Source organism: Musca autumnalis, unplaced genomic scaffold (assembly GCF_047663935.1).
Source record: "Musca autumnalis isolate F117 unplaced genomic scaffold, ASM4766393v1 scaffold_3, whole genome shotgun sequence".
In the NCBI taxonomy this organism is placed as follows: domain Eukaryota; kingdom Metazoa; phylum Arthropoda; class Insecta; order Diptera; family Muscidae; genus Musca; species Musca autumnalis.
In genome coordinates, this window is record NW_027411866.1 from 101,075,660 (window position 1) to 101,103,156 (window position 27,497).

The 27,497-nt window shown below is 35.2% G+C and overlaps 2 protein-coding genes across 15 annotated transcripts in view; one reads left to right on the top strand and one right to left on the bottom strand.

Moving 5' to 3' along the window:
• Nucleotides 1–21,386, bottom strand: Trxr1 (Thioredoxin reductase 1). Of its 10 annotated transcripts, none has more exons than XM_073973173.1 (9): nt 21,074–21,236; nt 20,938–20,997; nt 14,328–14,473; nt 14,035–14,202; nt 1,957–2,174; nt 1,763–1,893; nt 1,477–1,706; nt 655–1,411; nt 1–594 (listed from the first exon to the last, which is right to left on the bottom strand). In XM_073973173.1, the coding sequence occupies exons 4-9, from the start codon at nt 14,111–14,113 to the stop codon at nt 465–467; spliced, it is 1,545 nt and encodes a 514-aa protein (XP_073829274.1). In that variant the 5' UTR covers nt 14,114–14,202; nt 14,328–14,473; nt 20,938–20,997; nt 21,074–21,236; the 3' UTR covers nt 1–464. The 10 variants fall into 10 exon arrangements, with proteins under 10 accessions (XP_073829274.1, XP_073829277.1, XP_073829273.1 ...); XM_073973176.1 differs by having other exon boundaries at nt 14,035–14,198; nt 21,074–21,230; XM_073973172.1 differs by lacking the exons at nt 20,938–20,997; nt 21,074–21,236 and adding an exon at nt 14,542–14,896.
• Nucleotides 19,462–27,497, top strand: part of sni (SDR family oxidoreductase sniffer) — a 19,233-nt gene continuing 11,197 nt past the window's right edge. The window contains exons 1-2 of one of the 5 annotated variants that reach the window (XM_073973186.1): nt 19,462–19,634; nt 20,548–20,779. In XM_073973186.1, the coding sequence (XP_073829287.1) occupies nt 20,654–20,779 (126 nt within the window). In that variant the 5' untranslated portion in view covers nt 19,462–19,634; nt 20,548–20,653. Of the gene's footprint in view, nt 19,635–20,223; nt 20,441–20,547; nt 20,780–27,497 lie in introns of those variants that run through there. The other 4 variants (XM_073973183.1, XM_073973182.1, XM_073973185.1 and 1 more) reach the window with 4 other exon arrangements.

Genomic DNA, 27,497 nt, shown 5'->3' on the forward strand with positions numbered 1-27,497 from the left:
TTTTCTTTTTGTAAAACTATTTTTTTCGTATTTTTATTAAAGTATATTGTGGTGTTCTTGTTCTTATTACAAATTATTTGCTGTTTTGTTGCTTTCTTTCACATTGTGAATTTAATAAATTTAAGCTTAGTTACATTTTGCTATACAGCTAAACACAGCGTACATAACGTAACAAAAATTATTATCAAAATAATTTAAAAGAATTATAAAGCGTAGGAAAACTAACCAAATCTGGGGAAGAAGAAAGATAATAAATGGTAAAAGAACTGATACAGGGCATTATGATGTCACTTCCAGTTGCACTATGTGGGGTGGACGACATATAGGTAATGGAATTCGGGGGAAATAATTATTACTTAGCACGACGAACATTAAACGACGACGCATCAGATGAAATTTGTTGTTTAACAGCTACTACACAGATTAGGGATTACAAGAATTTGTTGTTTTTCTAGTTGCAATGTTTAACTGCAGCATGAGGCGGGGGTAGGGTCCAAGCCAGAGCGTTTTGTAATTGCCAAACGAGTAAACTCTTCGGCGGTGGTGGGATGAATACCAACAGTGTTTAAGAGGATTTTCATGGTAAGTCCGGATCTAAAATATATTGAAAATGTTTAGTAAAATCTTCCAAGAACATACATGAGAAAGACTTACTTGACAGCAGCAGCAAAACCTTGAATAACTTCTCCAGCAGCAGGTCCCAAATAGTGCAGACCCAATACTTTTTGATCACCACTACGTTCGGCAACGGCCTTAACATAACAATAACGTACACTCTTTTGTGGGATAAAGAATTCAGTGGGTTTGTAGAAACCATGGAATACTTCAACATTATCTTCACCAAACTTGGCGATGGCATCTTCTTCAGCCATACCGACACAGGCATATTCCAATGGCGAGAATACAGTGGTTGCAACATCAGTATAGTCCATGATTTGCTTGGAGCCACCAAAGAGACGACGAGCCAATAAACGACCAGCGTGTATGGCCACAGGTGTCAATTCAGGGCGACCATGAATAATATCACCAACAGCATAGATATGGGGTACATTGGTTTGTTCAGCTTCGTTGACAGCAATTTTATCACCTTTTGTTTCAATGCCGGCAGCACCCAAATTCAAATCATCAACCAAACCTTTACGGCCAATAGCCCACAAGACGGTATCGTAAACATCACTACCTTCCTCTTGAGTTTCGGTGTTAACATATTTGACCAAAAGGCGACCATCTTCGGTTTTCTCCACGGATTTGGGAATGGTCTTGTGCAAGAATGGAATGCCACGTTCAACCATTGAGTCGGCAACCATGTTGGCCATTTGTTGATCGAAACCACGCAACACAATGGAACGTACCATAACGGTGGCATCATAGCCCAAACCCTTGAGGAAACCGGCACATTCCAAACCAATATCTGTTGGGTTTAAATAAGCAATATTATTGTTTGAATTCTTTTGAAAATTAGTTTTTTTTACTTACAGCCAGCACCCACGACCAAAGTCTTGCCTGGCTCTCTGTCTAAACTGAAAAGATCATCACTGGTAATACCATATTCTACGGCACCGGGAATATCAGGATAACGGGGACGGCCACCAACGGCAATGACAACATTACGACCAGTTAAAGTGCGTTCAGAGTTGTTCTTCATTTTGGCCACAACGGTGTGGGCATCCTTGAATGAACCGGCACCATTGATGTATTCTACTTTTCTGTAACGAATGTTAAGTTAATTTTTATCTAAAATCAAATGCCTTGTATGACTTACTTGTCACGCAAATCCACACGTGTGACCCAATTTACGGACTTAATGTGATTTTGTACAGCTTGAACCAAATTTTCCCATTTGGGTTTAATGGCTTCCTTGTTGGGGATTTCCCAGCCATAAGCAGTGGCTTCCTGGAATTTGTAAAGTTTTTGTATAAAATACTGATACGTAGTGCAAGAAATTAAGCAACTTACATGAATGGATTCACCTAATAATGAAGCTTGATGCATCAACTTTTTGGGAATACAGCCAACATTGACACAGGTTCCACCAATACCCCACTTTGTACCCAAAGGTGTGGGTTTCACATAATCCAAACAGGCAACTTTGGCGCCATTAGCAACAGCTTCCTTGGCGCAGGCCAAACCGCCGGAACCACCACCAATTACGATCAAGTCGTAATCATATTCATCTGAAATTTATACATTTTTGATGGTCGTTAGTTTTTTAATGGTATACATTTTCTAAATTTATAGTGCATATTCTAGATGACTGGCCTTTTTCATGATGAGGATGATAACCATTGAATTGCTGGATGTTATGTTGACATTTACTAAAATATCGCAGCCAGAAGCGCTTTCAGACTCAGGATGATGAAAATGTGGGGCGAGTCGCGAGTCTACAAAGGAGGCTGTGTTGGCCCTCTAAAGAGATTAGTGATTAGCTCTCACCAATACTCCAACTTTAAAGCTGCTTGGATCTTGATTGCAATTAGGACTGACTGGACCACAACTACCCAATATGTCATTTCATTAACAAACACGACAAATTCGAGGGAAATTCCCGAGTACGGAAAAGGAGTCGTTATAGTAACAGACCGAAAGAGCTGTGTTACTTTAACCGGTATTTGTAAGGTCTGCTACGCCGAAAAAGAGCCGTCCTAGCCGAGGAGGTACCACCACAATTTACGATAAGCAATATTGCAGACGTCATTCGAAACCGGAAATTATTCAAAGTGTTACGTCCACAGGGAATCTCAATGTTATAGCTTAAGCAACTTGATGAACCCCGAGTTGAGTATTTGACGAGTGTACCAGGAGTCTGGAAAGTTTGCAAGGTACCGATGTCAGGGAAGAGGGCCAAGCAGAGACGAATCATACAGGCCGATCTACTTCTTGTCGCCTGTAGCGAAGATTCTAGAGACACTACTGCTCCCCCCAACAGCATTACACGCCATATGCACACATATCTGACTGAACCAGAACAGGCCGAGAGACCTAAAAGTTATGGTGGCTCTTGACCTATCGATGGCTTTTGATGCCGTCAACAATGCCAAGCTCTTCGAAAACATAAAGAAAACATCCCTCCAGTCGTGTTTGAAACGTTGAATAATCAACGATATCTGTGGACGCCAGTCGTTGGTAAAATTCAGAAATAAGAAGTCCTTGTGTTAAACAGGGAGTTCGCAAGGCGGGGTAATATCTCCGGACTTGTTTAACCTCTACCTTCCTGAAATTCCACACCCTCCAGACCTCATAGAGATCGTAATGTATGTAACAGGTTCGTTCCTCGTGGCATCATGGTGGCTCCGCATGACACCTGTACATCAACACAACAAAATGTTGTCGATGGCGTTACCTCCGTGAGCATCCATGACACGATTTTGTCTACAGGCTTTCCCCACCCAAGCACGTCGGATGGCAGACGCGAAAACCTCTAGATCAACAAGCCTATCAGGCTGGCTTGAATAGCATTTATCTATATATATAAAAATGGTGTAAAAAATGTATAGTAATTTATAAAATGAGAACGGCTAGGCCGATTTCTGTAAAATTTTTTGTCAGTTATTCGTATTTTCGAGGAGAAGGTCTTTACGGGAGAAAATTTTGGAAAATCTCTCTGGAAAAGTCGGAAAATTGGAAAGATCGAAAATTGAGTTTTTGTATGAAATTTTATTCCTTAATAGCGAGACGAAGTTCGCCGGGTCCGCTAGTACTGATGTAATTGCGCAGGCAGTACAAAAGTACAATGTGAATGTCGTACTCAGAGATCATCCCCAGCCATCGCAACAGAAGAACGTTAGCTGCCAAGAAAAACAGGAGCGGTTTTATATTTTTTCGGAATTTGCTGGAGGGCCAGCCACTGCTATGTAAAATTCAGAGCTTGTTGGTGGGATGAAAGCAATGTCGATTATTGCAGACAATGTGAGGATGAGGCTAAGACCATCGAGCCCCCTTACTATGTCAGTGACTAATGTAAAACAAGACTAGATAAAGGCTCTCCGGTGATTATGAGTTCTCGTATATCTCATACCTATCAGACATGGGCCCAGCAGTCATTGTCCTTTCAATCGACTTACTTCCTCCTTGAAGTCCTATCTACCTTTCCTAACTACCCGTATCACAGTTTTTGCTGTGGAACTTTATCCGTCTTCTCAGAAGAGAATGGTTTCTCATTTGGCTCAACCACCTTGAATTCCTTGCAAACTGAGGAGGTTCCTAAATCCGATTTTATTTCCGTTTTACCCTTACATTTCAGGTTTGAGCCGGACTTAGAGACAGATTGGTTGGACAGTAGTTATGACCACTTCTATTTTTTTGCCACCGCAGCCTGCAGTTGCTCAAACCAAAGCCTCTAATTTGGTTTTAGCAACTGCAGGGGCTGGAGGGAATATCTTGTCCAACTGAAGTTCGCGTCGGTAAGTTCTTTCGAATTTCCCCAGGTACCTCTACTTGCTTATGACGAAGAAGTCCTACTATACCCCAAATTCTGAGAAGTAGGACTTCTATCATTCCACGAATAAGCGTAAATATGTCACAACACGTTTATAGTGCTTCTTATCCTTAACATCTCTGGCAGATCAGTGCTTAGGGTCACTGGCTGTTGTTGGAGCCTCTTTGAATTCCCCATGAACAGTCTATTACCCTGTTCCGCCTTTGAAGTTTTTTTACCGCTATGTGCAAGCAGGAACTGGGTTTACTGCCAGTTGTGCGTCTGAGTCCATACTCCCGTCCTTCGTCTTACTATCATCTTTCCCAGTAGAATTAGCTGGCGTCAATCGACTAATTTTTAAAATACACTGCTAGGAATTCAAATCCAGTAATAAGCTAAACTAATCTTCGGCTTTCCTTTTTCCCTTGCAAAAATAAACGGTCATTAAGCTCGATTGCAACGAGAAATTAATTAAAATTAATATTTAAAATTATCTTCGGCCAAATAGGCAAAATTTTCAAATAAACACTTTTGTTTTGATGCTGATATGGCTCGTAAGTCGTTTTTCTCATGACCTGTTAGTATTGTAGAGGTTTATATGAAAAATAATGTAAGAAGAGTTTGAACTCTTCCTGTGTTGATTGTTGATTGATCTTCCAAAAAACTTCACTCACTTAAACTCGAATTTGACAAGGTATTTTATAAGAACCAAAACAATTATTCATTATACTTGCTTAAACTTTTTGAAATTCCGATTTTTTTTATCAACCACCTGTTGATAATTTCTCAGAAAATAATAAACAGATATGCATCACCAAATCATCATCAAATATTATTTGAGTGACTAATTATTTAAATTGTTAAAAAGCCAAATGACACACCGCGCACTAAACCATATATAAAATGATTTAATTTGCTAATTTTAAGCAGTTTTTAATTTGTTTTGAATATATTCAAATCTCAAAATAAATTTTTCACAATTAGTTTCAAATTATTACTTGTGTCAACGATTTCTTTGGACTGTGGACGACAACGCGACAAAACAATACCCATATTTGTAACACAAATGTTTTATATTTCACGCTTCAAAAAATATTTAGAAAAAAATAACCCGCAAAATCCGCATGAAATACCACCACTTTCAATACGTCTAATTTCTATCAATTCAACAACAAACTACTGACACTTAGAGCTGCTGTTCGCTGTTGCGCACGAATCTACTAAAACGTTTCTCGTTCTCTTCTCGTGGCGTTACTGTGTGAGGAGACTCTTCTAACAAAGCTCATCGAAGACAAATGGACGTACATACAACAGTTGGTATAGAAAATAATTTACCATGTACTTGTTGTGGCGGCGGGACATGACAGATAAAAAAGTCTTGATGAAATCATCGTATTTTGATTTTTTGTTGCTTGTTGAGGTGATGATGTTTCTTTTAGCCAAGTGCGTGTTGTTGTAATACACAAACTAAAAACAAAACTCTACTTTCTATTTTAAACTTCTTGTAAAAGAAATAGAAATGTTAACAGAAGAAGAGTACTGAGAAAATTATCGATGTGAAGTTTATTGAAATGAATTGAAAAGGGAGATAGGTAGTACTATTCAAAATGTAAAGAAGAGAACTTTATTAATATAAAAACGAATATTATATGTTAAAATCCCACTCACCACAAAAAAGTTAATAACTAAATAATAGTATGACGTAGCTAAGTTATGGGAATTTCGTACATAAATAAGAAGAAAAACAATAACTCTAAAACAAAAACATCAATGCCATTGCCAAAGCTAATGGGGGAACAGGTTTTAGACAGTTTTTTTTAATTAATTATGGTTTATTTTGACGAGTAATGTGTTAAAAAGCACTTCTTAATATTTTCTCTGTATTATTAACTGTTATCTACTATTATCTGAGTAGCGGGTAACGATCGACTACTTATTGTTTTAAATTCCCACTTTTATTAAATAAAAAATTAAAATAATAAATTTCCTTCCATATTACCACGTGGTTAACCAAATGGATGTGTAGAAGAAAACATTTGCAAATAAACAATAAAAGTACTCTTATTGATGTTATAAATAATCAATACTAATAATTATTGGTTATCATGAGTGTTTAATTTGCAACGTCTACCACTCTCTTTTCCTCTCTATGGAATAACATGATAATCAATCATTTTTAAAATTGATAACAAAACTTTGTAAAAAATAAAAAAGGCTATATTTGGTAGAGCTGTAAGTGATACCCCGCATGCAGTATATCAAAAAATCTCACATCGTAAGCATAACCAGTCTGAATCTGAACGTAAATTCCCCGTGAGTTTTTTTAATTTTTTCAGAGAGTTCAGAATAAGGCTAAATAATTTATTTCTCTTCTTCTCATACTTTACAAGTCAAATGATTAGTAGGAGACCCAATGTATACCAATCTAAAGCTTAGTCGATCTGTATGTCTGCCTCCAATAGTAGTCACCCTACAACTTTGATGGAATCATATTCACCATTGTTGTCTTTATAAAGATACTTAGAAAGCATCCATCTGCGACAGCTGTTTGTCATAAGCATTACTTCAACAACACATACCGGTTGTTTGATTAAAGTTTCAACCTTCAGATTTTCCAACCTTAACATCATATTCGACAGAGTATGAAACTTTTCAGTATTTCCCTCAACAGCAACCGCAAAAGTAACACTTAAAATTGGCAACTCCTCCGAAGCCGGTCCTGAGGCCGGTAGGAAAAGGAGGAGGGATTGTCGCGAGCCAATGATGTGAACAACCTTTTATTCGACAGTACATCTAAGCTGCGGTCGACCTCCGTCCCTCCACTAATCAATATCTCATGGATATACGAACTCTCGCTAAAAAACCGAAAGAGCACGAAAATTAACTTTCGACTGATATATGTAGGTGTGGAAGACTTGGCACGCTCGGTCTTCACTTCTACAAATGCATCAAACTCATTATCCCAGACCATCACAAATATTGGACACTGACAGCGAGCTACTATTGCCAGCATTTTCCGGAAACCACGTTGATGTGGGGCAACTGGAAAACAGCTTCCCATCATGGGGAGGAGTAGTGCCTCTAGAATCTTTGTACGATTTTGGCGTCGGGTCCTATCGTCGATGACATATCGTCGGTGTCATGCTTAAGTGTTCCATACGCAATTTCCCCGTTTTGAGATAATCGCATTTTAATGTTTTGCGTCACAACTGCGTGGAGCTGACTTAAGAAAATATTTATATTTTTGACTTGAATTAATAATAGTATATAAATATTTGCAAAAATATTGAGGAATCTGTATTTGAATATAAAAGTTATAGAGAATTTTATAAAAAAATTAATTTTTGTCGATTTGTTCCATATTCACACAAATATTAAGTGTGTCGGCGTACTCGATAATTTGTAATAATTATTACAAATTATTATTGAATGTCGTTTTTTACACAAATGTTCAGTAAAAGAGAATGAATTGAGAAACTTGTTTTGAAATTTTTATTACTGAGAACCAGGGTTTAAAAGCCAGCATCTAAAAACATTCGCATTAGCTGTACACTTCAACTGCTACACAATATTCACACACACGGCTAAATAAGCAACCGAACGCATATTTATTTTTGTACATTTTTGCTTATTTCTTTTTGTACGCCTAATCTTTTTTTCGTTAGGCATAATCGACAACCACGCTACATATTTAGCAGTCGGCTGGCCATTCGTCGCAGCGAATCAGCCAGAGAGGGTGTTTTTTGTCATTAGAGTTGACAACGCAGTAATAAAAAAGATGTAATTTAATGTCAAAATGCTCCCATCATATGGTAGAACCTAAAGAATACTAATAATTATTCTTTAAAAATAAAAAAATTTGTTTTGAACGGCTTCACCAAAAATTCACATGTCCTTTGAACGAAAAAGTGGAATTAATTATATCGTGATTTTTAATGCATTACACTGGTAAACAATTGTTTGCTGAAAACATGGCTAAGCCGTTGAAACTTTGTTGCTTATTCTCTTTTCTGATATGTGTTGATCATGTGTGCTGCAAAATATGAGTATGCGTGTCCGATGCTTTTTTATTAAAGCGACAATATCAAATACCATCAGCATCGCTAGCAATATTTTTGTGAAATTTGTTGCTACATGTTGTCGTTGTTCATATTTCGAACAAATTTTAGCAGGCAAAGCTGCAAATATTCGGTGCTTTTGCTAATATGGCGTTAGCATTTTAAACCCTGCTGAGAACTTATAATTTTTACTGAAGGAATTTTGTTCAGTAACATTTTGTAGCTTTAGGCAGTTTTCAAAAGTTTAAAATATTCAAATATCATAATCGTAAATATAATGGCTTTACCTAATTAATTGCGTGTTGCGTGTGCGTTCAAAAAAAAAAACAAAAACAAAATACATGTATTTGTTTTCAATTTGAAGTACATGTATTTTGTTTTTGTTTTTTCGAACGCACACGCACGCAGCACGCAATTAATTAGCCTTTAATCAAATTGAAAATTTTTACTGAATGTCTTTCTTCTTTTTTAATTTTTTCCTTGAAAGAGTATAAAATGCTTTACTCTCTAAAAAGAAGTATCTGAGTAATATTTACTGAGAAAGTACAAGGACAAACCTATTAATAATACTAATATTAGGTTTGTCCTTGTACTTTCTCAGTAAATATTACTCAGTAACTTCCTTTTTGAGAGTTGAGCATTTTATTGTCTTTCAAAGGAAAAAATTAAAAAAGTAAAAAGACAACATTCAATACAAATTTTCAATTTGATTAATATTGACGATTATGATATTTAAATGTTTTAAACTTTTGACAACTGCTAAAGCTACAAAATGTTACTGAACAAAATTCCTTCAGTAAAAATTATAAGTTCTCAGTAATAAAAATTTCAAAACAAGTCTCTCAATTCATTCTCTTTTACTGAACATTTGTGTAAAAAAACAACATTCAGTAATAATTTGTAATAATTATTACAAATTATCTTGTACGCAGACACACTTATTGTACACCATATGAAACAAAGTAACAAAACTATTTGTCTACCTTTGCCTCAATAAACTAAAAACTTCTAAAACAAATATTTAAGTTCTAACTTTTGAAATGTGTTTTTATGCTTGTAAGTTTTTGAAATATTAATTACATAGCTGAAAAAAGTTTAAGCTTTCGCGTCGAAGCGCGCATATCTCGCAAACTGGAGCAGATAGAAGAAAGCCGGAAACCCTAGAAACCACCCGTATCTCAAAAAGTAAAAAATGGCGTATGGAACACTTGACAAAGACATGTGATAGGTTAAATGCCTACATCGCTGACCTAGTGCAGTTCTTTCATCTGAAGAATATGAAAATATCCTTCGGACAAATAAGACAAACCTTTGCTTCTCAGCAAAAAGCATTGGAGGAGGATAGTGATAAGGTAGAAACATCCATTAATAAAATTGATGATTCACTGATACCACAGATCTCCAAAAATGCCAAAGAAGCAATGGATAATAAAGCATACCGCCGAAGGCAGTCACTTACTGCAATCAGGAGGCAAATTAAGATTCGAGTACTATCAACGTAGGGGAATTTCAGCTGATAATATTTAACATCAAGTCCGTGAGGAACTATTCCCAAGCAACTAAGAGGGAACTTTTTGTCAACGAAATTCCCACCTCAAGGACAGGAGTAAACTATATCAAGACCACTAAGGAGGTGACAATCTCTCGTCCAAGGCGACGAAGTCACAGCGTACAAAGACTGAGAAGAAGCCAAGATGACAAAGATGTTATCCAAATCCTCCGGCACCGTTCCACTTAACTCCTTATCTGCCTCAAGTCCAAAATCCCGTAAAAGCGTGATGGATGTGAGTGATTTAGGGCAAACACGAACATGGGTCTGTAACAGCGCCAACTGCCTACCCAAATCATTGGGAAAGGTTGGGGACTGAGGTCACAAGTCATATACTGGCTGTATGTAGCCGTTGTCCGGCCCATATTAACCTTTGGTGGACTTATCAGAAAGTAAACATTTGGGAATAAGGCAGTACAAATTATTAAGGTTGCAAAGGGCTGCGTCAATTCTGATTACAGGAGCAATCAACAGCACTCTCAGCCTGTTTTGAACGTGATACTGGATCTGCAACCTTAGGATACTGGCGAGGGGAGATTCACATTTTCGACATGCGAATGTCTTTAAATTAATTAATAGTCAGCTTGAATAAGGCGACAGGAATCACATGAGCGATTATATGTCCACATCTTTCAGGTTTGGCTCACTTTAGCTAATTATTCCAAGCAGTGAAATTTGAGTTAAGTTAACTCTCCACAGGAAGTTCTGGCAATATACACAGATGAATCCAAGATGCAGGAAAGATCTGGCGCTGGAGTCATTTAAGCATAATGGTTGCTGTAACATCTTTCAAACAGAAAAACAGCACAGTTGGTTAAAGGACTTGAAACCAGTCCATAGTCAGGCGCCCTCTTAAGGCTCTCTAGTCACGGACCATAAGCTCTCGAGCTATCCTTGTTTGCAGAAAGGCTCTGTATGAAAGTCGAAATATCGTTAAATTTTGCTGGGTTCCAGAACATAGTAATATAATGGAAAACGAATTAACATATAAACTAGCTCGGGGTGACAATCGATTTACCAATTGATGAATCTGTAAGGCCACCGATGGTCTACTACCTCGGCAAACTTTGCGAGATCTATCTGAGGTCTTCAGAGAACTTCCGCAGCTGAGGAGCGTCAGCTTTCACGACAAACCAGAGTAGTTTTGGCTCAACTACGCTCGGGACGGTGAAGCCGTCTAAATTCCTATAGGACAAGGATCGATGACACCATGCAAACATCTACCCAGCATGCGGCGCAGGTCCGCACAACACACTGCACCTTTTCAACAGCCCTGCAAACCCTACTCAACTAACTCTAGGAGATATGTGGTTACTTCCATCGAAACAGCCAAATTAGTACAACTGGATATAGACCCAGAACAAGATTAAGTTAAAAGATGAACGTACAAACATATCAAAATACTGTTACGACAATAACCGTTGGGCACCGAGGAAATCAGTTATTACATATCACCACAAATATACTAAAAATCAACCGCTACTTTGTGTTGGGGTTATTGCAACCGGGTTATTTCCACATCGAAGGATAATATGACACGACGCGTATCGGGATCAACCTTCAATTAACAATCCCACGCAACGCGTTCCTTCCTGTTTCGGCCAGCGGCTGTCAACCCAGCTAAAACAAAAGTATCGGGATAAGGGTAGCCAAATTTGACACATTGGACCTACCTGTAAGGTATCGAAGGCAATCTGGCCAATCCTCTCCAAACGAAGAATTACATCTTTGCTTTGCATGAAGGAATCTGTCCTGAAACTAACGGTATATTACCTAATAATTACGGGTTAGTTACTACTGTGAACTTAGATCAGTGTCTTACAAATGAGAAAATGATGAAATTGCGGACAACATTCTGCCAATCATAGCCGAACAAGTCCGTTTCGCCTCGCCAAGGGAGTGAAAAAACAAGGCAAACTCTCTGCCTTCTAAACACCTACACTCATTAATATACAGTCGAAATCGCTTATAACGTCGTCGTTTATAACGTCATATCGCTTATAGCGACGAAATCCAAAAGTCCCGAATTTCTGCCCTTTATATTCCACACAAATAAATATCGCTTATAACGTCATCGCTTATAACGTCATATCGGTTGTAACGTCGGTTTTTTGAGAAAAATTTGAATTTTGCTATGGGTTATAACGTCGAATCATACGAAGAAGGAAATTTTCACTCAATAATTTGTTGTACATATGTATATTTTTTCAAACTCAAACAACAAAACAATACCAAACTTATGCAGAACATGTTCGAAGATGGCGGTCTCAAGTCAATTAAGCTTAAATTTTTGCCACCCAAAGTCACATTTGGTTTACAACCCATGGACCAAGGTGGAATAAAATCATTAAAATCACATTGCCGGATCAGCAATTATCCAATATCTTGGCAAAAATAGAAAAGAATCAAAGTACGAAATTAAATGTGTTGGATGCCGTGTTTTTGTTAGATGAATCATGGAAAAATTTAATGTCTTCTGTCATTGGTAATTGTTTTCATCGTGCGGGATTGTTAACGATCCTTTGAACGATTCTGAAGACATTTAACTTCTTTTAATTTCTCCCAACACGTAGAAGATATTGATTAATTAGTTTTTCACATCTTCCATACAAAATGACGACGGCATAATGTTGGAAATTTTAGATGGAGGCAAGTCTAACGTAGAAATTGCGGATACTACACAGAGACAGAATTTCAAATGTCGTCAGTGTCAGAGGCGTGTCTGAGTTAAATTTTAAACTTATGTCGGAATTCAAAAGCACAAACTAAAATAACAGACTATTAGAAATAGAACCATATCCTATTTTAAGGTGATATATCCGCTGAAGAATATATTTAATATCGTTATTTTTTATTAGTTTGTTTTTAGTCCTTTATACTTAGGTATATAGAATGAAAAAGTAAGAACAAATTAATTGATTTTATTTATATACTTAAGAAAACAACGTATTTATACCCAAAAGTCACTATACATAATATAATTTTACCTCTTTTATAAATATCGTTTATAACGACTATCGCTTATAGCGTCCGATTTTGGCCGGTCCCTTGACCGACGTTATAAGCGATTTCGACTGTATTTTTTACAAGTCTGTAATATCTTCCCTCTGTCCACAATATATTTTTTCTATAACTTCTTCTTCAGCACTCTATTAGGATCAACATAATGGACCACATATCTCCGAGTGAAGTAGCTGAAGTAGGTTCATTGAGACGATGACTAGAATTAAGTTTAAAATTGTCTTGGTTTCGTTCGCATCAGATTGCAAAATTGAAAATTTTATAAATGTCTTATTATATACGTTTTTGTGAATACCTTTCGTGACTCATGACACATTCTAGAACTTGTTTTTTTACAAATAACAGAAATTCTAATTTTAATTGTGCTAATTACAAAATATTATTTTATATAATATGAAAGTTTAGAGAGTTCAGTAATTTCCAGTTTTCCAGTATTGATTAAATCCACCAATATCCATTCAATATACAAAAAATATTTGCAATGAATTAAATGACCACGACCACGAAAAAACTGACGTCATAACTTGAATTAGTAAAGCCAAAGTCAAATAGAATGCATTGCATATTGCAAATAAAATATTTCGTCATAACAGAGAAAAAATATTGTGCAATGGCAACAACAATGAATTTATTAATAACAACAGCTCCAACAAAATCGCAATTACAACAAACAAAAATCCACTAGACAATTAACTAACAAAGATAATATTGTCAATGGGTACATAACACCAGTCATCAACATCATCATCATCGTTGGAATGACAAAGCAAATAAAAAATCTAGGAAAAAAATAACTGAATAAAATAAACATAAAGCAAAAAAATTGCATGGGGTAGAGGAAGGTAAAATTCAATACTAATTGGAAATTGCATTAAGCGGGTGTTTTCAATTCTACCAATATGAGGAGTAAAATAATACATGGTGCATTTTATATCAACTGACAGATATTGTGAACTAATATATCAACACAACCAAGAAGAAAATCCACCTACCCTCCTCCTCTTCATTTTCAACTTCTTCGCCATTTTCCTCCTGCTGTTGAACTTCCAACTGATTTTCCTCATCACTCATTTTATTACTTTTCTGCTGCTGCTGTCTTAGACGTATATCAATGTAATCAGATTTATAAACCGAACGACGATTATCTTGCAGGTTTCTAGCTTCAGAAGCAGGTAAAAATACAAAATAATTCATGTATTCAAAACTTTATAGAAATTCAGTGTATAAGAAAAAGTATACAGAATATGTATACACAGAAGAAGTAATATGAAAACTTGATTCTTACTTCTTGCAGGGTAAAAAGAAAACTGCTGCCAAGTGTAGCGATTTCTTGAGCACAATACTTTCGGTGAAGAGGACTCAATTAGTTAAGTGTGAAACACATACACAATCACATCTATGTATGGTGACACTTCTTTGTGAACATTTGACCTGGAAATGTAAACTACAATTAATACCGTTAAGTCGCTTTCAGTTGTTGTGATGATTATACATTATACCTCTGGGAACAACAAGCAATACTATTTAAAACTCATCATCAGTAACACCCATAAATTGTTGAAAGGAATGAAAACAAGAAGCTTTATAATGCATAGATAAATCAATACGTGTGCTCCTTTTTCTTATCCTTTTTAATCAATTATTCTTTGTGTTATTGTTTACGATACACATCTATCGAAATCTGAACACAAACACCGCCTTCTTGTTATCCGTGTTAATGTTGTTCACTTGCACAACTAGCTTCCGCGTATTAAGTTTATGCAGCCTTAGCCTTTTTGCTGTTGAGCTTGATGACAGTGATATATTTTTTATATTATATCACCATGACTACCCCACCACCATCAGACTGTTAGTGTCGTATGTATATATTTGAAAACAAAAAAAGGTAACCGATTCGTATAGAAAGCAGCATGCAGCTTGGCTCTTCCTTAGATTCAAGGAATTAGGGTTACGATCCATAGTGAACCATACCATAAGTATTCGAAGGTGTATATATATATATATATATATATATATATATATATATATCGGCTTAACCTCAATCCGAAACTTTGAAGCTGGCACTGGGTATATTGCAAACAGGAAAATCTCAGACATTCGTATAAATAACAAGCGACTACATATTTTGATATATTGTTCAAAATCTATTGTTGCTTGAACCTTTAAATTATCTCCAAGAAAATTTCAGAGGCTTTATTCTTAGATTTTGTTAGATTACGAGAAAAATATAAAATAATGTGAAGTTTGATTATAACAATATTGCTCTCAGCAACACAGAAATTACCTCTATCCTAGTGGAATGGATTGATGAGATGCTGAAAATTAGAAGAAGTAATTCGTGCATAGCAGAGAGTATCGTGAGGAAGACTATTAACAGCGGCCCACCGCAGATGAAGGTTTCTCTCTCCACTGCTCTGGCTTCTGATGAGAAATGATATGTGTTTCGGCCGGCTGAAAACTAACTTGGTGGCCTATGTTGATGAAGTGTTTGATGCTAATACGAGATTTTTTAGCAACCCTGTCTGAACTTATGCAAAGTGCTCTGTACAACTGGGAAGCTGGACCCATGGCAATGGTTTTCGAGTCACCCCAAAGAAGACGGAACTTGTACTATTCAAGAGGAAATGCAAAATTACCAATTTCCAGTTTTGAATGGAGTTGCATTGGGAGAACTCTATTGGGAAAAGTTATGAGACTGAGACCACAAGTCATACAGTGGCTGTGGGTAATCGATGTCCTGTCCATCTTAACATACGGTAAGCTTGTTGGTGGCAAGCACTTGCGAATAAAGCGTTATTGTCCAAACTATCAAGTGTACAAAGAACTGCATCAGTACTGATTAGCTGCTCAATTAATAGAATTCCTCTGGAGGCTTTGCTTGTGATCCTGGATCTCCAACCTCTGGATATCCTGGTCAAGTTTTAGGCTGCCAGTGCGGCTTTTAGGCTTCGGGAGTCAAAATCGCGGCGAGTTTCGCATTCTGGACTAACCCAAAATGCAGTTTGCTCTTACCATTTTCTTAAATACTACTGGCCTTGCGTGTCTATTGATACCCTGATAGCGAGACCACCATGGTGAATAAAAAGCATCTAGTTAGGATTTTGTCTACTGAGTATTGTCAGTATGCGCGTTGGGACCACAGGGGTTGCACCCATGCTGACAATATCCTTCTTTTAGGGATATCCTTTAGATTAATAGTCACTAGTCGGCCCTCTTCCCACAGTCCGCCAAGGCCGTCTATCGTGTTGACAAGAAAGTCTAGAGATGACTTGTTTTCACAACCGATCACCTCAATTCGAATGTTGTTGTTGTAACAGTGTTTTATTATTATGTTTGTATGTTCGTTCTCCTGTTCAATCTGGGTCTATCTCCAGTTCCAGGAAGGTGGCTACTTCGATGGAATGTAACCACAGATCCGATGGGGTCAGATGTGTAGGCTTGGCGGGGCGATTTGTATGTAGGTGGCAGCGCTTCCGAACTGAGCGTGTTTGGGAGGTTACCCATCGCTCGCGAACTCAGCACCATGCGATGTTCTTTAATTAGCAGTCATCGATTGTCGCTGATCTTACCATCAGGATCATATCGATATGGTAGCATTTTTTTTTTACTGTCTTCTGTCCAGCGCCGTGAGAGAAGAACCGGAAGACTCCTTTTGGCTCAAGCAGCGTACGTAAAATACTTTATGAAGCTTTTCCAATGGTTTCGTTTCACATTTTCCATAGGAACAATACAAAACGAAACATAAACCACGTTGATCGAACTCGCTGTTTTGTTAAATTTTGTTTGCATTCGTCAGTGCGAACAAAACTAATAGCGAAAAGTTCTCTATTCCACAACAACAGATAGAAAACGAAAATGTTCAAAACACACCGGTAAATCATTCATGTAGATAATAAAGAGCAATTCGGTGATTTATGTTTGTGAAAATTAAAAACAATTTTATTATGGAAATAGCAACCCAATTGTATTGTTTTTTGGAGAACAAAGTTGCAATGTTGAAAAATTCCTTTTTTAAGTCATTTTCTCTATTTTCAATAAAATAGAAAATTTTTGCTTGCTTTGGTTCCTTTAATGGCGGACAAATTTTTCTGTTTTTGCAAGTCAGCTGATTGTTTGGAGGTTTTTGCTGGGAAGGTGTCTGTTTAATTTTTACATCTTTCTTTCAGAAGAGAATAAAACTCCTTACTCTCTAAGAAAGTTCTTGCTGGGAAAGTAACCAGACATACATACCATTTTTTAATTTTTTTTTGTTTCGGTGATCAATAAAAAAACTCGGCAAAGCATAGCCGAAGTACATTTCAGTAATCGTACGGTTTTCGTATTTTTGCATTGAAAAGTTTGTAGTTTTGTTTTGAGAGCGAAACGATTCAGAGAAACTGAAAAGTTTGTGAGTTTGTGTGATTGGAATCGTTTTGTTTTGTTTGCGTTCATTGGTCTTTAGAGCTCTCCGTCCAGAGGGCATAAGATATGCAGTTCTGCCTCGGGTTGGGTCTTAGGGTGTAGTTCTTCGGTTGACCTAACCCTCTTGTGGTAGGAGCCACACGTTCTGGTACAGAGGCCGATTCCGTGATCCTGATTTTATTTGGGATTGATTCATCTCTCTTGCCTTCAGCTCCTCGACTTTAAGGGGACTCTGATTGCGCAGGACCTACCTTTGAAAAGGGAAATGAAGTCAAGAGAGGTGAAACCTCCGCGGGGCGCTAATTCAAACCCCATCGCTCCCAATTTGATCTTTGGGGGCTATAGGGGGCATTGGACATGGATAAAAGTCAAAAGCAATAACCACAAACTTACTTAATCTCCTTCTTCATCTTAAATTCATCAATTAATTGCTCTCTAAACTCTATCATCATCTTTACCTTATCATCGTCATCATCATCTTCAACTTATCCAGGATGAACACAATGGACCCACGGTCTGCAAGTTAGATGGCTAAACTAATTTTAGACCATTATAGTCATGGATAGCACATTCTAACAGAAATATGGCGATGTTGACCGATTCGACCTTATACTTAGAATACATACAGAGTCCTTTTCAACTTATTCAGGACGAACACTAGGCTGATTTAAACGCAAAGGGAAAAATCGATGTGGATTTTTTTAGGCGACATCTTCCTAAAATGTTTAATTTAATTTATTTCATTTCGTAACAAAGCCGGGACCAACGATGAATTCACGAAATTTCCTAAAAAGTCGTAATTATTGTCCAATCGATGAGCAAAATTTGCACGTTCATTTCTGTGGTTAAAAGAGTAAAAAATTTCAAATCTGCTGGACTTTAATGTAAGGCCATATTATAGGGCCGAAATTGCCAAAAATTGGCCAAATATTCTATTGGAGCAATATTAAAATCTTACCCGATTTTTCATATATTTGTGTAGGACTTGTAGCAATGAACTGGTAAAAATTTTTCATCGATTGCACAATAAATGTGGCCTTTAGAGCAATTTCGGACAGATGCAACGTAATTGAAATGTATTCGTACCCGGACCTTGATTCCATTGGACAATAAACTAGCCATCACATACAGCAGAATAAACTTCCCAGCTAACAATTTTTTCCGAGGGCTCTGATATCAGATTTTTTTTGAGATTTTCTGAATATTTTTTAGAATTGTGGCCGATTTCTCTAATATTTTCCTAGAAATTTGACCGATTTTCTATAAGTTTATTTTTAGAATCTCTGCACATTTTCTAAAGAATCTTAAGAATCGTCATTCCGAATTCGTTCCGATTTCTAATGGAATTTCTAAGTCAATTTTTTTTCGTTTGATGTCGAAGAACAAAATGGCTGGTCATAAAATTCGCATATACAATTTTAAAAATTTTTTAATATAATGCTACATATAATAATTCAAGCTAGTGTTGATAGCTTCAACAAATATGTAGAAGTATACTTGTTCTACTGTTGATCATAAAATGATAACAACATAACAATACACTTCACTTTTTCATTATCTACCTATAGCGGAGATAATGTAAAGCATTAGAAATGCAATTTACTAAGGTTTTCAAACCGTACAAGAAAAGGAACGAATTTAAATGGATTAACTGCTGTTACGAATTTCACGTCGTCATGGTGGCGCTATATCGCAAAAAATAATCCCGATTCGGGATTGATGAAAATAATTTTCATGTTGTTTACTCTTTGCAACCCTCTGTCATATGATGTAGAATTAGGTATTCTTCTATGAAATAAATCGACATGATTCTCCCAAAACAAATTGATAGCATGAAGGGAACAAACAATTCTATCAAATACTGAAAATAGTCGCATTTATAATTCTTTTATTTCTTGAACCCAGGACTTTTCAGCTCATTTGCCATTTCTAATAGTTTTCCAACCTTACACACTGTGCTTGCTGTGACACAAATAATCTAATTCGAACAGCTGATTCGCATTTGGCAACTGACCGTCATATGGAATATGTTGTGGAATTTTCTTCTTCTATAAAACTCTTACAAAATAACTACAACAAAAATCCATGAGTACAAAAGTCGGCAAAATTAGCAAATTTATGATAACAAAAGAACCGCTTAAAATTGTTTAGCATAGTGTCAAAAGAACAATAATTGAGGTTAAAAAGTAAAGTAAGTAAATAAAAACAGCAACACAAAAATACCTTCAAGAAATAAGATAAACAACAACAATAAAAGACCTTAGTCAATGGGTACATGACGTTGCAAAAATAACAATAACAGAAGGTGAAAACACAATTTTGTGAAATTTGTAAAAAAATATTCCCTAAGTTATATAACATTGATTTTGTGTTGATCATAGGGATTCGTATTTCTAGGTGGATTGGTTGGATGTAATACTCACGGGATCCTGTTGCCTGGCTCATATTTCTTTGCTGTTGTTGACGTAAATTTGTAACAACTGACCTTCTAGTATCGGCAAGACTGTTGTTGCTATTGCTAACAATCGATAACCGTGTGGAACGTATGAATGTAACAGCAACTCTTGAATTCCAAATAGTAAACATTGAGAGTTTTTTATTATGCCTAATAAATTATTTTCTTTTTTATAAAATAATACGGTTCGCGATATTCGTACGTTTTTGCACTTAAAATTAAAATGAACAATAAAACAATATGGTAGAATGACAAGAGAAAGAGAGGACGAGAATTTGACAACTTAACAGCCAGTCAGGCCATTGGAAGTCGGCTTGGAAGTTTTGACAAGACAAATGAGAGAAAGAGAACGTACAAAGTTTGCTATTTGAATTTCAAGGGAAAGAGAGTTAATAACGAATGTGCAAAAACAAGCAACAATTGTTAAAAATAAATTACCCACAGAAACTTGTTCTTTCATTATCATTTTCATTCATTTCTGACTTTGCCATATAGAAAGTTGAATTATTTGTGAAGCACAAGGTACACAGGGAACAGCAAATGTAAAAAGAATTGCAAAAATACTTTTCATAAATTATTTATCTTTATGACACTGCTGATAGACTTTTTGATTTCTAATCTTTATTTCGTTTTCCTATGTATTTTCTAGATTAGTCTCTTCACGGAACAGCAAAAAATTGACCGGCAGACAAACACAGTCGTCATCATTGTGATTAGATATTCGTGATCGTAATAAAACCCTTTAAAACACGGAAATGAATTCCATACTTATAACTGGATGCAATCGAGGCCTTGGTTTGGGTTTAGTAAAGGCTTTGGTGGCTTTACCCAAGCCACCGAAACATGTCTTTGCAACATGTCGTAATAAGGAGCAAGCCAAGGTAAGTCAAATGAAAATTTATCAATTATAATGCCCCCAAAAATACTTAAACATATGTAGATATGAGATTGTGGTTGGTTGGATACTACATGAAGCCATTCATCTTCTCTATAGAGAAGAAATGAATGTTAATTTGGCAAAATGCTTTTTTGTACTTACTTATTGGTGCCATTTTAAATAGATCAATTTCCCGAAAAGCAATACAAATGCCACAGACAACTATTAACACAGATAAAAATTTCAATAGAAATATTTTGTTAAATTTTTATTGTGTGATTAATTCTTCACTAATTACTTTGTTTTAAGTACTTGAAACAAGTTTTTCCCTTCCTTCTTGCCTTTTTTCTGTAACACAACCGCGCGACACGTTTTAACAATGTTCGTCTAGAAACGAGAAAACAGTGAAATGAAATAAAACCGCGGATATTTATTGTAATAGTTTTTATCTGTTTGTTCTCTTGCTATTTAATTTGCAAATTATGATTCGCACACCCTCTCTTTCTCTCTTCTTGTTATTGGAAATGTGGAAATGTTATTATTGGAAATAACACAGAGTTGTAGTTTTAGTTTTGAATTTATAGGTGGTTTACACTTACGCTCCGAAATCCGTTGTTTATCCCATGTTCATACTAGAATTTGAATCACGAAGTTCGTTCTCATAATTACGTACACGAATTAACCCGTTCATACGACATGGTACACAATTCATAGCATACTTTTTTTTCATACATTTTATTTTCTGATTTTAAGGAAAGTTTCGTCCAAAAGACGAGTAAAATTAATTGATATGAACTGAAAAACTATTTGTCCTTCTTTCAGATATCTATTTAATATTTAATTACATTATTTTCATTCATCTTTTCTATTTTTTCTCACAATTTTGGTGTTTTCAGCAAATAAAAATATTTTTCTATTTTCAAAATTAACGAGAGAGAGACCTGCCAAAATAACTTTTTGGTATACAGACTTTCTGGCAGGCATTTGATTTTTGTTTTTAAATTTGTACGCGAATTTGAAACGATAGACAAGAAATACAACTGCAATAAACGAAAATAGAAAATTTGCTGTGATTTGAATGTTTATTAGTCCTTAAACCGTTTACTTTTCATTCAGGTTTTGCAGTTTTACTAAAAAATGTTGGGTTTTTAATAAATTTTAAATTTTATATTTTTCCTGTCATAATTAATTTATTTCGATAAATTCTCTCATTTGTTAGAGATGGGAAATATTTTATCGTCGTTCTGAGAGTAATTTAAATTGAACAAAGTACACAAATCGTTGTTCGTTCTCAAAATGTTGTATGGGAAATGAAGTAATTATATCGTAATTTGGGTTCGAACAACAAATAGAGAACGAATTACCGTCAGTCTGAACAAGGCATTAGAGCCAAACCTATAGGTTTTATAGGTTTGGCTCTATTTTTTGTTTATTTTTTGTTTATTTTTAGGCAATGTCCGTGTTTAGACAAACAAATTTCTCTGGAAAGTAAATTCAGTTTTTAGGCAATGGGGGTAGGAAAGAGTATTGAGGAGCTCTTTCCTCTCCGCTATCTCCCGAAAAACTCAATTTACTTTCCCGAGAAATTTGTGTGTTTCAACACAGACTTTCAAAACATATCAAAAATCAATGTAGATGCATATGTGCAGCTGATCAAACATGAATTTTTAAAACAATTTTTTGTAAATTTATTTTGTCGTCAAAAATATACGATATTATAAATTTTTTATTGATTAAGTTGTGTGCCATAACGTGCAAAACAGTACTTGCACTATTTTTCCCTATTTTGTGCTAGAAATGCGTTCCCGTACACCGCAAACTCGAACTTCTATTTAAACAAAAATGGCGCATAGTAACATTTTCTGCTATACAAATTTGGCCGAGTAGAAACTAGCAGTTTGTTTGCTGGCATCTAATGGCCTGATACGTTGATTTTGACATTTCTGCTAGAGTTTTTGCAATTCCTGTAATTTTTTCCGTTCACTTATTTGCTAATTTTACCATGTAAAAAAGTACAGGAACACAATGAGAAATTAACATTGTAACAGAGTAATACCCTAGACAGACGGCAGCGTTAATTTGCATTAACTGCCTTAATTCAAATTAATTCGTGCATTATCCACATTCTTAATGCACAAAATCAAAGGAAATTTAAACTGAATTTAGGTATTTCAATATGGCAATGCTGTAAAAGAGAGCCCATATTCATGTGTGAGAGAGAGCATATTCATGCTCTGAGACACAATTTGCATTGAAAATAAATTGTCTTTTGTCAAATTTCCATGTGTAAGAAAATAAAAAAGGAAAACAAATCAGAAATTTTCGCGTTTCTTTCAAATAAGTAGTGGTCTTTCTCGAATAGAATAGCAGCTAATCGTTTTTCACGCCTTCTAACAAATCTCTTTTTAATTTTTTTTTCACAACAATTTTCATTACCCACCATACCAATTCTATCGAAAATTATATCTTCTACAAATGTTTTTTAAAGTTTTGCAATATTTTTATAATATTAAAAAATCTCAAAAATATCGCCAATAAATTAAATTTATTTTTGCATTATCGTGGTGAAAAATTCAATGATAGAAAGTATATTTGTTTCGCATATTTTGGCGAACTTTTGTAAAACTTTATGAAATGGTCTGCTGGGTACAAACAAACAACACAAACAGCTGTTCATGGTACAAATACACTATTGTACCATGCAGCTGTTTCATAAATGCAGAAACTATCGTCTGTCAGGGTAAAAAGTTAATTCAAATTAAGGGATTTTTAATGCAAATTAACTCTGCCGTCTGCCTAGGGTATAATTTAATTTTGATATTAATTTTTTTGTTGCGGCAATTCACCATCTACCTCGTTTATTGTCATACGTGAAAACTTTAAACTTCATCAAAATATTTCAGTTGCACACTCATACATTGTTCTTAGAAAATGCATCAGAAATAAAAATAATACATTTTTTATTTTTACCTGCGTTAAAAATGCGTATTTTTTGACGTTTTGAAACACGTAGCTTTGTCAAGCAACTGACGATACGGAAGTCGGCATGTTGCAACTTTTATTAAGGTGAGAACACAATGGATTTTAGTTGTTTATTTCTTCCGACTCGCTTCAAAGTAGAGCTGGTAAACTATCGATATCCGCAACATTTGATAGTTTCGATATTTTCATTTCAAACTATCGATACTATCGCCCTTTCGTTTCAACACACAGTGGAAAGAGGTGACAAAAATATTTGTAGATCTTAAATTTCCAGTATTGTTTCCTGGTGAAGAAAACCCATTAAAGCCGCAAAAGTCAACATTATAGGTCCGATTTTGCTTATAGTTCCCATATAAAGGTTCCGCATGCTATAGGGTATTTTGATCTGTTTAGACACATGTGCACTTTCTAAAAATATGTCTGTTCCAGAACTTCAAGAATCTATTAATTTTTACTATTTTTTTTTTTTCGAATTATAAAGAAAACAATTTTATCGTAGTAAAAATTACCCACTGTCTGCTCTACTATTTAAAAAAAAATTCTGGATCTCAAAACACTGATATGCATTCTGATGTTGTCTTATAGCATGCTTATATTATAGGTTTTTACCGGGTTAACCTTCTTTATGAAAATTTGAAACCCAGTGGGTTTATTAAATCCGGTATGTGTAAACGTACTATTAGAAAACAATTGAATACTAATGGGGTTTCTACACGTTATGTTTTTTACATATTCATGCATAGCAACTGTCACTTTTTTCGCCCATATGTGATTCCTTCTGCACGGCAAAATTTTATTTTTCATTCGTTTTCTGTTGTTTTCTTTATTTATTCCGCGTACAAACAAAACAGCTGTTTACCTTTGGTTGTACAGACGAGAATAGAGCGCGTTCTATTCGAAAAATATACATATGTATGCACATAACACTTTCATCCATTGAAATTTCTGTATGGTTCACACCATGTGTACAAAATTCAGATTTGTAAAAAGTGACAGTTGGTATGCACAAATATGTAAAAAACATACCGTGTAGAACAGCTTTAACTTGTTGGTTTACATCATGGCAGAACTACCAGGTAGTGGCATCGTAAAATTTTCAATATGTTATGTCAAAACTTTCTTTATGTTGTTGGGGAAATTACAACAAAAATAATTTTTTATAAATGGTCTGTTCCTTTACTTTTAAAAGTGGTAACTGTGGCAGAAAATGGTAAAAGTGGTGAACTGTTCTCATATAAATTGTATGCTTTTAAAAGTAAGGGAACACTTTGCGGGTAAAAAGTGGTAAAAACTGGTAACCTCTGGCACGTAAAGGAACACGACTAAAGGGATTTGACTTTTCATATTCGATCAGCTGGTGTGATACCACTACCTGGTAGTTCTGCCATGGTTTACATCAAGGCATATTCATATGGTCTGTTCCTTTACTTCTGAAAATGGTAAAACCGGCAAAAGTAGTAAAAGTTGAAAACTGCTCCCATATGAATTGTATTGTGTCTGAAGTAAAGGAACGCTTTTCGAGTAAAAAGTTGTAAAACTTGAAGATTCTTGAACGTAAAGGAACAGGGCTATATAAGGTAAATACATGAATTACAACTAACAAATTTACAAAAACAACATTGCTGTTATTGAAAATTAATTGTCAAAGATAAATATAGAATAATAGGGTCGTTCCAAAAATTTGTTCGGGAAAAATATAAATACATTTTGAAATCCTCTAAAATAGAACTAATTTGAATCAAAATGTAAATATAAAGCATACAGAACTGTCGTAGATCGTTGTTATTACACGTTTACGGTGAAATGAAGAATTTCATGGTAGCAATTTCGAAGTTTCAAATTTCATGAGTAGACCCTATTACATTTTGAAAACCAAATTTACAAAAAAGTAAGAATACAGCTGATTGTCACTTCTACCTTGTATAAATATGCCTTTGTTTACATCATGGATACTCCATGTATTCTAAATATGTAAATACCATGGCGGAATGATAAATACCCAAAAATACATTGGAAATTTAGCCAATTCAGTTTTGTCCGATAATATCGATTGAAAAAACTATCAATCGATAGTGACATTCAAAATAAAGAATCGATATTATCGATAGTGCCATCGATTGTTTGCCAGCTCTACTTCAAAGCGCAAAAGTGAAATTGTACTGTTTCCAATAGGACACAACGAAGCGAGGTTTATGGCCACAAAGTTGAAAATTGTTGAACTTTTGAATTCTTCATTTTTGACATTTCGATTCGACATACAATTTGATATATGGCCTGTTCCCGTACTTTATAAAGTGGTAAAAGTCGTAAACGATTTTCATATAAATTTTGTGTACGGGAACACAAAATGCGTAAAAGTGGTAAAAATTGTAAAAACTTTTTAGTTCTGGAACAGATGGCCTGCTCCCGTACTTTATAAAGTGGTAAAAGTCGTAAACGATCTTCATATAAATTTTGTGTACGGGAACGCAAAATGTGTAAAAGTGGTAAAAATTGTAAAAACGTTTTAGTTCTGGAACAGAGCTAGAGCTATAAATACGTGTTCAATCTGAAAAATAGAATTTGTACTACGCACAATGGTCCCAAATCCAAATTTTCTGGCCAAAACTATTTCAACGTCCATTTTGTATTGAAATTAATTATTATTTATAATAAATGTGTTACGTTTTATCGACCAAAATGACCAAAAACAGCCAAAATTTGTTGAACAGGGTGGTCCCGTTGTGTGGGGTCTAAACCAAAACATTGACCTATGTTAATAATTTTTGGTACGAAGGATTCACATCTTCCAAGAGGTCAAAATACCAAATTTCAGCCGAATCTGTCATAAAGTGTCGCTAAAATCCACAAAATATCTAAAATCGGACGATACTTTTATGTGGGGGAAATGACAAAAAATGGACCTATTTTCAAAAAAATTATACATACATGTTTTCTACACTCTGAAACCCTTAAATATGAATATTAAGGAAAATCGGTTGATAGATGTGGGTATTACCGTTCTACTTCAATTGGATACTACGTACAGTCACAACAGGTATTTACAAAAAATTCTCCCATCTTAAAATAGAAAAATCAACTTTATTTTAACTGTGGCAAATTTGAGCACGATTTGACTTCTGAATTTATTAGTACAGACCCCCTGCTATCTTTTAATTTGGAGGTGGACATATTTTGAATTTTTTTTAAAGTTTAAGTATATTTAAAAAATATTTGTAAAAAATAATGGTTATTATATATAAAAACATTGATTTTATTACGCTAATTTTACAAATTTCATCGTTCTTTTTGTAAATATTATGAAAGTACTCATTAACAGCTTCCCGATTCATAATACATTTGATCTCACTTCTCTATATTTATGCAGCGACGCAATACAACAAAAATTGTATATTTTTCAGCACAAAGTCTGCTTTATTTTTACATAAAAAAGTGTCAATTTTAGTACTGCGCCAATCAACGAATATTAACGTTATTTACAAAAACTAATTATTTTCAGATGACTTGATGTGTTTTTTATTATTCTGTGTAAAAGAAGTAAAATTTCGAAACTTCAAAAATAGGGTTTTGGCCAAAAATTTCCTGATTGAAACCTATGTGCTACGGTACTAATTATTTAAGCGGGGTACACACGATCAGTTTTAACTGTCGATTTTTCGGAAAATCGATAACTGTCAAACTGTCCAGCAACACCAAAATAATTGCTCTGTTCCAGAACCTGCAAAAATCTACCATTTTTT